At 43.0% G+C, this 13,422-nt stretch overlaps 1 protein-coding gene across 1 annotated transcript in view; it reads left to right on the forward strand.

The window, feature by feature from the left end:
- The window catches only part of ccdc71 (coiled-coil domain containing 71), a 21,322-nt gene extending 10,673 nt beyond the window's left edge, over positions 1-10,649 (forward strand). Inside the window, exon 2 of the mRNA XM_010745560.3 lies at positions 7,590-10,649. Within this exon, the coding sequence (XP_010743862.2) occupies positions 7,600-8,673 (1,074 nt within the window). The 5' untranslated portion in view covers positions 7,590-7,599 and the 3' untranslated portion in view covers positions 8,674-10,649. The remainder of the gene's footprint in view (positions 1-7,589) is intronic.
- The last annotated feature ends 2,773 nt before the right edge of the window (positions 10,650-13,422 follow it).

The following is a 13,422-nucleotide window of genomic DNA, read 5'->3' on the forward strand; positions in this document are numbered from 1 at the left end:
CCCTTAAAGTACCCTGAATTTGGATTTAGTTTTGTCTCAGGGACGTAAAACAAACAAGGCAGGTTTCTGTTTGGTAGTGGTCCATGTTTCCTGAAAGATTTCAGAGTCCCAGACATATTGGAGGTCATCGTATTCATATATTATTGTTTACTGACTCTCAACTTTACAATTATCAGACAGGCTGTCACAAAGGCTAGATTTAAAGGCTGTACCTGACTCAGGATTTTGTCAGAATAATCAGATTTGGGTGTTCAGTTCGAAGATTGATTGAAGTTTAGTGCTACACTGAACTCCCATACAAGCCTACATGAGGCTCGTGATTTAGCCCGAGTGGTGACCTCTGTGGCTGTGATATAAAGTATAAAGAAGTTCCTTGAACAGCCACTTGAGGCTGGCTACAAAACGAGACAATCTCCATAAGTCTCTATGTTCAAATGTCCAACTTCACAGCAGAAATAAACATGTTTACAGCCTGGTACAAGAAACAGTTTTGGTCTCTATAGCTAATTTCCCCATTTATGACAACTGTAATAGGGGTGAACTCACCTGTTCCAATTATATTATGGCTTAAAGGTATGCAGAATTAAGAGCGTGGATGCTTTGATTGGGTTTAGCCGCTTGACTGACCGGTGCCGTAGCTTGTTTTAGCACCAAGGCTTCATTTGGCTCCATCCATGCTCGACTTCTTTGCCCATTTTTGGATTAGCCAGGATGCCAAGATGGTGACGGCCAGAACCGCCACACGCTGAGCTTCACCACGGCTCTTCAGAAAACCTGTGGGTGACGTCATGGAAATTAATGCCTTTCTTCCTCATCTGTCATGTGACAAACAGATCAGATTTCCGGGATGTGCGTCAGTTCATCGTCGTTCAGTTCTAAAATCCCGGCGCACCCCGGAGCGTCTCCCGCGGGGCTGGTGACAGCGCTGTCAGCCGAAGAGACGATCACAGCGGTTACAAAGTGGTTTAGCCGACTTCGCCGACTGTCATCACCGGAGCAGAGAGCACCGGGGCAGCCAGCAGACTGGAGCCACACTGCCCTTGGTTTTTTCATCACCCGTCTCTGATTACATCACAGTTAGTTTTGTGGTTTGTGGTCATTTTGAGTCCGTTTGTAAAGTTTACAGCCTGCCATGCTGTTGCTCCGCTCTGTGTGCAGTGACGCAGCTAAAATACAAAGTGCAGAGGTTTGACTCAGAGTCAGGTCTCCACTAATGACTCCTAATGAATCATTGATGGTGTTGATTTGTCTTGCCCGATAGTTTATGGGCCAAATATGACCAATAATGCTTCGGGCGGCTTGTTCTACATATTCCTGAAGCGCAGAGACGACGGGGTGATGAAGAATTAGTGATGTTTCTAATACAAAGATCTGCTTGGAGGGACTGGACATTATGACTGGAGAGATTTAAATATGTAATAAACAAATGGAAACCCTGGCGGATGGGGGGAAAAAACTGCAGAACCTGTGACGATGGACACATGTTGGGTCACATTTCATGTCCTTGCAGCGCTGTGAGTGCATATTTATACACGCTCTATATGTACAAAAAGGATATGGAGCTGCAGAGTTAAGGTTTTGGTTTCCAACAGCAACCTAGGCTGGATCTTCCTGCTCTGTTGCACCTAATGAAGTTCTCCCTATTCATCCGTTAACTGACCAATCACGAGCCCCTGCGGTGACTCGCCTTGATTAACTGCCCTGTAACCACACGTCTGCAGCTGCAGGCAGCAGCTGCATTTTCACTATGAAAACAACCTGCGAGAGGAACTTCTCACCGAGCAGGGAGATTTGCGTTTGATTCGGTTTCAACCTGTCCTCCAGTTATAGCACCAAGAAGTCACATTTTAAGACGTCAGGTTCAAAGAATGCGTTGTTTTCGTCTCGAATTTATTTATTTTAATGTTGCCTTGGTTGCTCACTTTGAGTCCTTACTGTTTGCTTCTTGCCTTTTCCGTTTCTCTCTCTGCTATCCCTAATTAAGCTGAAATGTTGTGGAGCAGTCTGCTTGTATTTTTATATTCAGGGACTAAAGTACACTGCATAGCAGTGCTTAGAGCTAAATGCTACTACTAGTAGGCTCACTATGATAATATTAATATGGTGTTTAGCAGGTTTAATTCAGCTTCTTAGTGTGGTAACATTTGCTAGTTGGTTCTAAACACAAGATCTTTGCCCTAACTTTCACGGCAATGCATCCAGTAATTAACCTGGTGAAGGTGATGGGATTAATCACAGTACAAAGAATGGACAGCGCATCTGTGACGTCACCCACTGGTTTCTGAAGAGCCGATTTTGAAGCTCAAAATCTACGAGGTACAGTTGTCATGAACGGGGAAATTAGCTACAGAGACCAAAACCGGCTGCTTACAATCAGTCAGACTGTATTTGTAGAACACTTTGCATATAAACAAATTATAATTTGTAAGTGCTTCACACAAAAGATGCCTCCCCTGAATTTTTTTGTTCTGACCTTTCTGTGTTCTCTGGAGGGTTTAGACAGATTCATAGTTGTACGTAGACTACAGCGTAGCCTGCGCTGGTGTGTCGGCGTCGCTCTGCGTCTTACACCGTCAAACATTAGTTGGCAGTGGAGTTTCTATGCTGCTGTGTTTCTTCAGGCACTTCACACAATTTCATGTTTTTTCCCCCTTAACTCCAAAGAAGAATAAGTGAACGGGAGAGGACAGACAAGAACATGTCATGCCGCAAGATGAGGTCCCATGTTTATTTTTGTCCAAAGACAGACTTGTCTGGCAAGAATGTGTCCGTTTGTTTTCTTAAACATCTGATCCAGTTTTTGCTAAAGTCTATTCTCATTCTCTCTTTAAGGATGTAGCGGGAAGATAAATGTCCCCAGTCTTTATCCCACCTACGAAGCTCTCATTGGCCTGGTTAGCCGTCAGTTATCTCAACGTCAGACCTTTGGGAATCACACAAAATCAGATGTGGATGGTGATTCAGAGGTTTTGAATCAGGCTCAAAGGCACCGTTTGGCAGGAAAGCGTTTCTGAAATCACATGTAACACACAACTGGTGTTTGAAAACCCAAGACTTGTTTTTAAAAAAGCTAAAATTGTCTGACGAAGCATTTAGACGGTCGGGTGTCGGAGAATATGTTTGTGGTGTCAAACACCGGACTCTCACCCAGGAGAACCGGGTTCAGACGGGGTTCGGGAAGAGTCAAGGGTTTTTTATTTTTAGACCAAGTTGACCTGATATGTTTTTATTATTTCCAGATGCTGTTTGGTTAAGTTTAGGAAAGGTTCACAGTTTAAATTAAAGTCAACGTTGAAGTTTGCGTTCACACGGGACACACTGGCTCTTCCACACGCAGAAGCGACGTGTACAGATCACGCAAGAATTCTCGCAAGTCTCTGCATACCATCTAGACATGAATAACCCCCCCACCCCATGTTGGTCATCCCTCTTATCACTTCCTACCATGTGAGAAAACAGAGAGGCTCACTGTGAGCGTCATGCCGTCATGGTGAATCATGGGAAGTTGGCTTGTTTGCTGTGACACCATAGATCTTTGTCTGGATTTTTTTTATTTTTTTTCTTTGTCTCCTGTTTCTGTCTCCTCTCCATCTATCCCTCGTCTTCTCTTCCTGTCCTCCATTCTTCATTTCACCTTTTGACTGACGGTGAAAAATGGATCTTGCCGGTGTGTTTATTCTTACAAGTCCGGACCAGGTAAAGCAACAGTGAGCACACCTGGTTGTCATTCTGTAACGCACAGGTTGTGATCAGTCATTAACAACAAGCCTCCTCCACTCGTGACTCACCCGCTGCTGTGAAAACAGCCGTCCAGAGTTATCAGCGAGTGCGAAATGAGTTCATGAGCCGCTAGCTCCTCCATCTTATTAAGGGGAGACTGACGTCAAACCTGGTTTGTACTGTTTTCCCCGCTCCAGCTCTGCATCCCTGTCTTCTTTTCCTCACTTCAGCAGCCACTTGAGGTTGGCTACAGAACAACTCAATTTCCAAAGTCCCCATGTTAAACTTCACAGCAGAAACAAACAGCAGCCGCCTCTGCTCTCCTCCCGGCTTCTCACTGCATGCTACTCCCTTGTAAACAAACCAACATGGCAACTACTGCAACCGAACTACACAGCTGCTGAATGATTGGCTGTTTGCCTGTTACCCGTGACGTCCGGGGATATGATAGGCTGTTTCTGCTGGGTCCGCCTGTCTGTTAGCTGATTGGCTGTTCGTGTGTTTCTGCCGGAAAGAATGAACTCCATGAAGACAGCTCCGCTTCGATAGAAATTCGCTTCAAAACAAACAACAAGCTAAAGTTCTGTGTCGCCCAGACGCACGCACGGTTTACAGCTTCGATACAGCGCTTCAGAAACCCGTGGGGTTCTTTATACTGTCTTTCATTGGACCAGATGTCTTCATGTTCTCTCTCGGCCAACAGAGTTCAAATGCACTATAAATTCACTGTAGTTCAAACAAGGTTTTCTCTCTTTTATGCCATTGTCCTCCTATCACGGAGCTCAGCCATGATTCCCCTCCTATCACTCCTACTCATGATCTCACCCCCAACTTTATCCGGCATCATTCCTCCTCCCAGGTACTTTTGGGTGTTCTCCAGCCATCTCTTTCTAATGGTATCAACCTGACCATCTAAGGAGTTTTCTGCTGATGTCTGTATTCAGACCCAATCAGGTCTGCAGCAGTTAGCCAGAAGGGTGTGCTGAATGCAAGTTATAAAAAAACAGTTATTTCTCTGATTCACCTGCTTTATTACCATCGGTGCTCTCTCATTCTCATTCGTTGTCTATGTCACTTTACCACAGCTGTGTCTTTCTGTTGTTGAAAACCAAATGAAGCTACTTGGTGTTACTATTTTGCAGCGTAGACTGCTTTTTGTGTTTTATGATGATCTGCAAGGTATAATTACTGTTTTTGTCATTCGAGTCTTGTGGCTTTGCGGAAAGCAATACACATCTGTTTCTAGTTAACGTAAAGGTCTATCTCCGTAGGCATCTTCTCCATAATGTTGTCAAACACCATTTGAGCTGGCCATCGCAACCACTGTAGCGGCAGCCGGCGTCCACCCTCTCACTCAATATTTAACCAAATTGTAGTCTCATGGAAACCTGGAAATAAAGAGTCCAGGCTGAAATGTGTCGCAATATTCCGACTTTTTATAGAAGACTGATGATGATTAATCAAGAAAACCTAAACATTAGTTCAACCCTGAATGTTAACATGTAAGGATGTTAACGGCTAGACCTAAGTACAGCTTAAGCTGGTGGATATTGACTTGAGCCCGAAATGGTTAGACTTGTTGCACTGAAACAGATCTGTCTCCTGTATTTAACCAGGAAATATGAGTATCAAGTAACAAGAAACCTTAGCTGGAGCACTGGTGTCACTAAACCGGTGATTTCCTTCAGACAGGTGCAAGTCACACCAAGCCTTAAGAGTCCACAAGCGTAAACCCTTTACTTTGACGACCGGTCGCCACCTGAAACGATTTTCCAGCTGTCTTCCCGAGTTTCTGTATAGGCTCAGCAGTTGCTGGCAGTTTTTCCTAAACTTTGTGGGCCACTTAAACCCAATCATCTCATTGGGTTGAGCAGTCCGAGGCATGACTAGCAAGACCACACATTGAGCTTCAGAAGCCTGTGGTTGACGTTGCAGATACGTCCATATTTATACGGTTATCTGGTAGTACACTGAAGATGCAGAGGTGAGCAGATGAAAGTAGTTTGTGGGTAAGCACTAAAGTGGTTACTTTAGAAATAACCTAATAGAAATATGGTAATGTAGTAAAATAAATACAACCCACAGTTACAATGTCATTCTGTGACCAGTTCTCAATGTGTTCAGTGACCTTTTCTGTAGCTGCACTGCTTTGTGGACCTTTTTGCCGTGGTATCGAATTTTTTTAAACTGATCTTGTATTGAAGTTTAAAATTCTGGTATTGTGACAACCTTATTGGAAATACCATCTGTTCACCTTCTCTGCCTCTCACAAAGAGTTTAACCAAAGATCTCAAATTTGGACACATTCAGTTCTTGAAATTTTCCCAATTCTCGTCTTAAAGTAATATGGATACAATATGGATTACTATTAACTGTAAACCGACACTACCTCTGAACGACTGACGGTATAAAGAATCGATGGCGTATGTGTGACCTCACCCGTACGTTTCTGAAGAGCCGTCTTGGAGCTCAGGGTCATCTTGGCAGTCCTGCCTCACCCGCCTCTTGGTTGATCTAAAAATCAGCAAAGATGTGGATCGTCTGCAGACCTGAGGAGGGTCGAATGAAGCCTGGGTGCTCAAACAAGCCATCTGTAACAGCAGCCACCTGTCAATCAAAGCGTCCACACGCTTAATTCTGCATAACTTTAAGCCTTAATATAATCTGAACAGGTGAGTTTTATATAATTGGTGAAATTATCTAAAACCAGTCCAGTACCAGGCTGTAAACATGTTTATTTCTGCTGTGAAGTTGAACATGGGGACTTATGGAGACTTTTCTTACCACAAAAGAACAATTCAAACCTGTTCATCGTTCATCAAACAATTGGGGGATAAATTTAATCTTCACAACATTTCCTTTCATGGTTATGATTAATCAACATTTCCTTTGTTTTTAGTGTAAATGTAAAATTTTCCCTCCAATCACCAGGTGAAGTTTTGTGTAACGAACATCCCTGTTTATCCTCTCCCAAAGGTCCTGGTTGCCATGGTAGCTAATAAGGCTTGTTTAGATGAATGGTATAAAGTGGTAAAACTGGTGCTGAACCGAGAGCAAAATGCTGTAACAAGCCAGCTGGGGTCGTTCTCTCTGTGGATGTGGCGCTTTACTGTTTCTTTATAAACGCTGTGTTACTGTCTGGCTGCGTGAGGTGTCTGATTACACCACCGACAGTAAACTAGCTGCTCCCCCGAGCATTAATCTACTTATTAAAAATCTCCAGCCTGTGTTCACAGCTGCAGCGGTACACGTTCTTGTTAACCGGGCGGCTCTCGTCAATAATCATCTCGCAGTGGGTTCAGCTGCAGGAGGCGCCTCGGTTTCTGGATTAGATTTAACGAGAGGTGAGGAGGTCAGAAGGTCACCCACAACCAATAGAAATTGTTGTGATAGAGAGATATTCAGGAAATGCAAGTCAGACCTGGAACATGTTTGGACTACATTTTTTCATAGACACAGTATCCACTTACAAAAACACTTGTCTGCCAGGATGTGAGTTTGATTGTTTGGATATGAACAGAGTCAAACGGTATCTGCTTTTAGAATTGTTTTTGTTGCCCAATGAACAAAATTTGTGTCAATCTCTTCACCCTTCTTGTCACAGTCACAACGCAGTAAAATTTAAATGTATGGATGGCAGTATTTCCAGTGACGGTGACATTGAAGAAAAATGATGCATGATGGATTTCTAATTTAGACAGAATGTACTGTGCTGTGGTGAAAATCTTTCCAATCCATTTAACAGGGCTAGTGCATTTTGGCAGCCTGACGTCACACTGCGTCCGCCAATCAGACACTCCTCCACACCTCTGAAACTAAGACTGTCTATTGAATGTAGTAACCGAATGCTTTCTCTATTTTCCCGGCAGGACTAGAAACATGGCTGATGCGGCACGAGGTCCCGTGGTTGGTCGGCCGTTGGTGTTCGCCAATGAAGAGCGGAGGGCGGTACACTCCTGGTCCCGGATCTCGTCAGCGGGGCACAACGTCCTCCTGGATGCTCTGAAGATCCTCAGCCCGATGTCCCACGACCTCTCGAGCAGCGGGGAGCTGGTCACCTTTGTGCAGGACCTGAGCGAAGAGGGCCACAAACCCACCGTGCTGCGCAGCAAGGATGTGTACGGCTACCGCTCCTGCACAAACCAGCCCCTGACTGAAGACAAGCTAAAGCCACCCAACAGGACCGTCAGACCAACCGCCAAGAGGAGGGGAAGGAAGCCCATGGCTAAGAAAAGGGAAGTGCACCCGTCCTGGAATACCTCTGAGAGCAGCAGCCCCAGGATTCAAGGGGTCCGCCCTGGCCCTCCGGAGCTGCTGGTGGACCATCATCCCTTCATCTGCAGCCGGACACCCATTCGGTCTGTAGAGATGTCGCAGGTGCGGCCGTGCCTCAGACTGACCAACATTGAAGGCCTCTCTGGCTTCCACACGGCCAGACTCCAGATCCACACTTCCTGGGACTCATCCTTGGAGGCGCCGTCTGTTGCCTTTTCACAGCAGCAGCACCCTCCAACGCTTTCAGGAATACCTTTGCAGCCTTCTCAGAACGGTGGCGGGGCGTCCACCAAAGCCGTGGCCTTGTTCAGCCAGAAGAGCCTGTCCTGTCCCCTTCGACTGGACGGCGCCCTCATCGGCGATTCCGCTCCAGTCTTTTACGCCAACGGTCGGGCATTCCCAGAAACTCACACAGAGCTGACCAGCAACGGCTGGAAGAGCAATGGCTTCCACCGGGACAGTCAGGACCCCAAGGAACTGAACAACCCAGCCGGGCAAAGAAATGGCTGGAAGGACAAGAACAGTTTTAAGTGTAAAGTGATAAAGGTGGACAACTCCCGCTCTGTGGCTGAGGCCCGCAGGAAAGCGCAAAAGATCCTGCAGGTCAACCTGTCTCCAGTGATTCAGATCCAACCTCTCAACCACGTGCTGAGAGACTTCAGATACCAGAATAAATGACAATTCCCCTCAAACACACATTGTTTTGTTTAGCAGATGTTAGTGTTTTACATCCATTAGCCTCTACCTGGCTGAGCCCCAGTGTTCATAGCAGACGTCTTACATGTTTTTTTGTGATCTCTGAGTGTCGGCGGTAGAGAAGTCAGTCAGTCTGTCTGTGGAGGTTCTGACGAGGCACTCGGGATTTAAAAGGCTTTTCTCAGCAGGCTGGGAACTGACTATCGGCCGAAAGCTGGTACATTTTCACTGTCTACATTACTTTGTGATACTCAATACTTGAACCAACCATCATTCTGCTTTGAGTTGACTGGCTGCTAGCCGATGTTGCTGATGAATCTTTGTGACGCAGCATCCACTGTGACTGTTAGGTCAAAGAAAGGTGAATTTTCTGCCCTTCGCGAAGACACTGGGTGTGGCTCACAGTTGTTTGAAGAGTATTTATAACTCATTTGAAGTATAACGCTGATTTGTTAAAGTATTTTTTTTTTCCTGGGATGTCCAGATCAACTGGTGGATGAGCAGGGCAGGTTTCCATAGTCCTCAGACGAGCAGACGTGGTGGTTGGTTTGTTCCAGCAAAACAATTAACAAAACAAAAGGAGGGGAAAAAAAGAGAAACATGCTTAGTTTGTCTTCCTTTTTTGTATTTTTGTTGTGTTTCCACTGGAAATTAGGAAGGCTCTGGGAGCAAGTATAGCAGGGAATCAAATCCGTGGCCCACACAGAGATAGATTGATACCTGAATGATCTGTTTGAACTACAGTGCTTCACAAAGTGTTCCTTTTGGTTTAGTTCATCCACACATGGAGACAGCATGAATTAGTGGAAGCAAATGCAGAAAAGGGAGAGTATGGAAGAGGACTTGGGCCTCGTGAAAACATTTCAAGTTCTGGTTTTATTTTTTATTTTAATTATGGGGAAAAGCGTTAAGAGTTCTCAGATATAAAACTTCTGTCTACAGTTTTCTCACATTTTCTCATCATTAAACACAATCTCTCAATTCTGTTTTTACACATTTCGGACTGAGTTTATTCTACAAATCATCACTTTTCCTCCTCAAAATTAAAAAATTCTTCCATTCCATGACGTGGCCCTCGTCCACCTCTGTAAGCTTGATAAAAAAACAACAATATGTGCGCTTGGGCTGGGAAATGACCATCAGCTGGTGGTGTAATGCTGCTCAGTATTTACTTTAAGTCCAATAAACTTCTGTCAGTGGAGCACTGGCGTTTATGCTGATTTAAAAACGCTTGTGGTTGACATTTCTTAACTTGAGCTGCACTGCCTGTTTGTTTGCCGACAAGCAAACAACATGCAAATGACAAGAAAGTTCTCCAATCAGATCCATCTTCTGTTCTGTTGAGTTGATGGTGAGATTTAACAACAATCTTCATTTTTTTGTTTCTTGAACTCCTCAGCTGTGATCAAACTATTGTGGCTCACCTTTTAAAGTTAAAATAAAAATGCTCTTTGAGAATTTGTCTCCTGTTCCTGAACATAAGTCATTAATATTTTTTTCTGAGATTATTTCTAAAATTTGGTTTGACTTTAAACCCACACTGGTTTTGCTACAGGTGCTAACTTTGCGTTACGTCGGTGCTGAATGATTGCCACAAGAATGTTCTTCTAGTTCAGATCAGAGCATTTAATAACTGATTTCCTGTGAGTTATTGTCACAAAGGGGCTGACAAGCACTGCTGCCCCTTGCAGGTTGGGATGAGCATGCCAAACCGCCTTGTGTGCTTTCCAAAGGGTTTCTTCTGTGAGGAACCACCTGAATCCATTTTCATGTTATCATCTGTGAGAGACCTTTGTGAGCAGGTTTAAGATTTTTTTTTTTTTTTTTTTTTGTCAAACTACATTTTTATATCAGAAATATTGACTACTAAAGGTCCAGGTAGAACTAAACCACCTTAAGGTTGGTAAATGAGGACTTTTGTTTCAAAAACCATTAAAAAGATAAAAAATAAAACCGGATTTACAAACATCTGTTTCATGTTTAAATGATGTGGAATCTGTTACAGGCCACTTGGTAGAATGAAATAATCAGATTTAAAGTGGAAATGTGTGCTTTCTGACTTTAGATCCATGCACTACAAATTAGCAATCTGTTCCCTTGTTTAAACTAAAGACCACATCAGTATTTGTTGGTCAGCCCTGCAGATTTTCATGTCTCTGTTCTGGTGAATTTTTACATTCTGGAAGAGTCTCGCACCCATCTCTGATATGTCTATACAGTCATGGTCACCACCAACAATTCCCTTTTCTAGATCTTCTTTCTGTTAGTCTTGTTTGTGCAACACTTGTATAATATTGTATTTCCTACGTGATCTTTGAAAGTTTTTTTTTTGTTCAATAAAACTGTTCAGAAATAAATCTTGTTTTTTATTTTTCTTTCATGACTCGTGCAGTTTGATCTTCAATCCTGAGAAAGCTTAATTTCATAACCATGTGATCAGATTGTTCATGTTTTTAGACCTCTGACTCGCCAAGCCAAAGGTCGTTTGTCACTGGGCCGTTGTTCAACATCTGGAAAATGCCCAAATATTTTGTTGATAGAGCTGTGTCCACATTTTTTCATGTTTGACGTATTTAGGAAGTCATTGTTGAAGTTAAAAATTGGTCTCAGATGTTGGGGTTTAAATTATCTGTAGAAAAATCTCAAGCTGTCTTTTACAAGAAACAGTCCGTGACAATGATGTCGATCTTGGGCCTGATAAAAGATCCTAAGAATCTGAGGCTGCAGAATCAGTGACGGCTTTTTATTAATGCTAGCACATTTTATTTAACTTTGGCATTGCAGTCCTGAAATTATTTCATCCTGGGTTAACCGTGTAAAGCACTTTGTATTCATAAGTTATTATGTGAATATATTTATGGGCCCTGATAATGTCAAACTGCTCACCATATAGCAAGAAAATTAGATGAAGCCTCCTCAACCCTGCACTTCTAGTGGAGATAATGTGATACTCATGTGGAGAAAACTTGATGCAGTGCCCTCAAGGATGCCTGTCCAGTGAAATAAATATGATGGAAGTTCCCTCTATGGTGCACTTTCTAGTGGAGAAAACAGAATTAAGTACCCACTATTGTGTCTTAGTAGAGAAAACGTGATGCAGGGCCCTCTTGTGTCCTTCAAATAAAGAGATTGGGATGAAGTGCCCTCTATGTATTGTGGAGAAAACGTAATTGGTGCCCTCTAGGATCCCCGCCAATTGGAGAAAACATTAGGCGCCCTCCATTGTGCACTTCTACTGGAGAAAATGTGATGAAGGTCAGCTAGAATGCTTGCCCAGTGAAAGAAATGTGATGAAGTGCCTCCTAAGGTGCACTTTCTAGTGGAGAAAACAGGATTAAGTGTCCACTATTGTGTCCTGGTGGAGAAAACATGATGAAGTTTCATATAAGCTGCATCAAGATTTTTTTGTGCTGTATACAGCAGTTTGTTTGTTGCCCCTACCCCTCAGACAACCCGAATCATGGAAAAGTAGATGAACTTTCCAAAACTGGATTAAAAGCAAAAACACGTAGAAAGGAACTTTCCAAAACTGGATTAAAAGCAAAAACACGTAGAAAGTTCAAAAGCAAGAAGCTGACGAGGAAGAAGAAGAAGACAGAAGAAGAAGAAAATATCTTTGAGAAGAAGAAGAAGGATCTACGTCATTTCAAAACTAAAGAGAAGTCATGTGAATTTGATTAAAAATGAATGTGGTCAAATCTGGAAAAACAACCATCCTGACACACAGATTAAATTAAAGTCATTAAAATCAACCAAATGTTAGCTAGTTTTTCTGGAAGCCCCAAAACATTGGTCCATTGCCCAGGACACCAAATCATTGTCAGACGATAGCCAATGGGTTCCAAGATAGTTGACGCTGTAGCTGAGGTGTCATTTCAGGGTTGTTGGACTTTTGTACCTCTGTGGTCAGTGACAAGTGTGCTAGTATGATCAGTCTGCTGTGGAGCAGGTGGAAAACAAGAGGCCAAAAGGAAGAAAGTGACATTTCAGTGTGGCACAACGAGCAAAGCAAGATGCACAGCTGGCTGGTTTTTGACCTTTGATTCACATCAGTGAATTCTAATGGAAATCTTCTCACTCATAGTTTTTCCTTTTGTTCTCCTTATTTATATCAACAAAGGAGGGCTAAATAATAGAAATGCCTCTCTGTGTAATATGATATAGTTCCACACGCCACCTACAAACTACATTCTTCAAATGACTACAAGATGAATCAGGAACTCTTAAGAGTTTCAACAAAAAACACCATGAAGGTAGGATTTGTTTCAGGACCAGGTGGTCCCCCCCTTGCATCGCAGCGCTGCCATTTTACATACAAACACACAAGAAACTATATATTTTTTAAAAAAGATATAAAAATTGCCTTCACAGAGTATAAGATTTAACTACCCACGAAATGAAAACTGTAAACAAGAGGTGGAGGTGACAGGAGAATTGCTCGATGTTGCTAAAGTGGAGGTAACTGGTGACTGGGTGGGACACACATCTGATAAGAGAAGAGGAGAGTCTGAAACAATTAGGTGATACAGTCTAAACATGAAAAAACATGATACCAAGAATAAAATTAAACGAAATAATAAAAATGAAAAACCTAAGAGAGGCATGACTCCCCTATTCTGTACATCATGTATCATATGCAATGCAATTCTTTCTGATATTCAAATTAGATTCAATTTTATTACTGCTCATTAGCAGAATGCAAAGAAGCAGTGAACTGCAGTATAATATAAC

The sequence above is a fragment of the Larimichthys crocea genome, chromosome VI (assembly GCF_000972845.2).
Source record: "Larimichthys crocea isolate SSNF chromosome VI, L_crocea_2.0, whole genome shotgun sequence".
Classification (NCBI taxonomy): Eukaryota; Metazoa; Chordata; class Actinopteri; family Sciaenidae; genus Larimichthys; species Larimichthys crocea.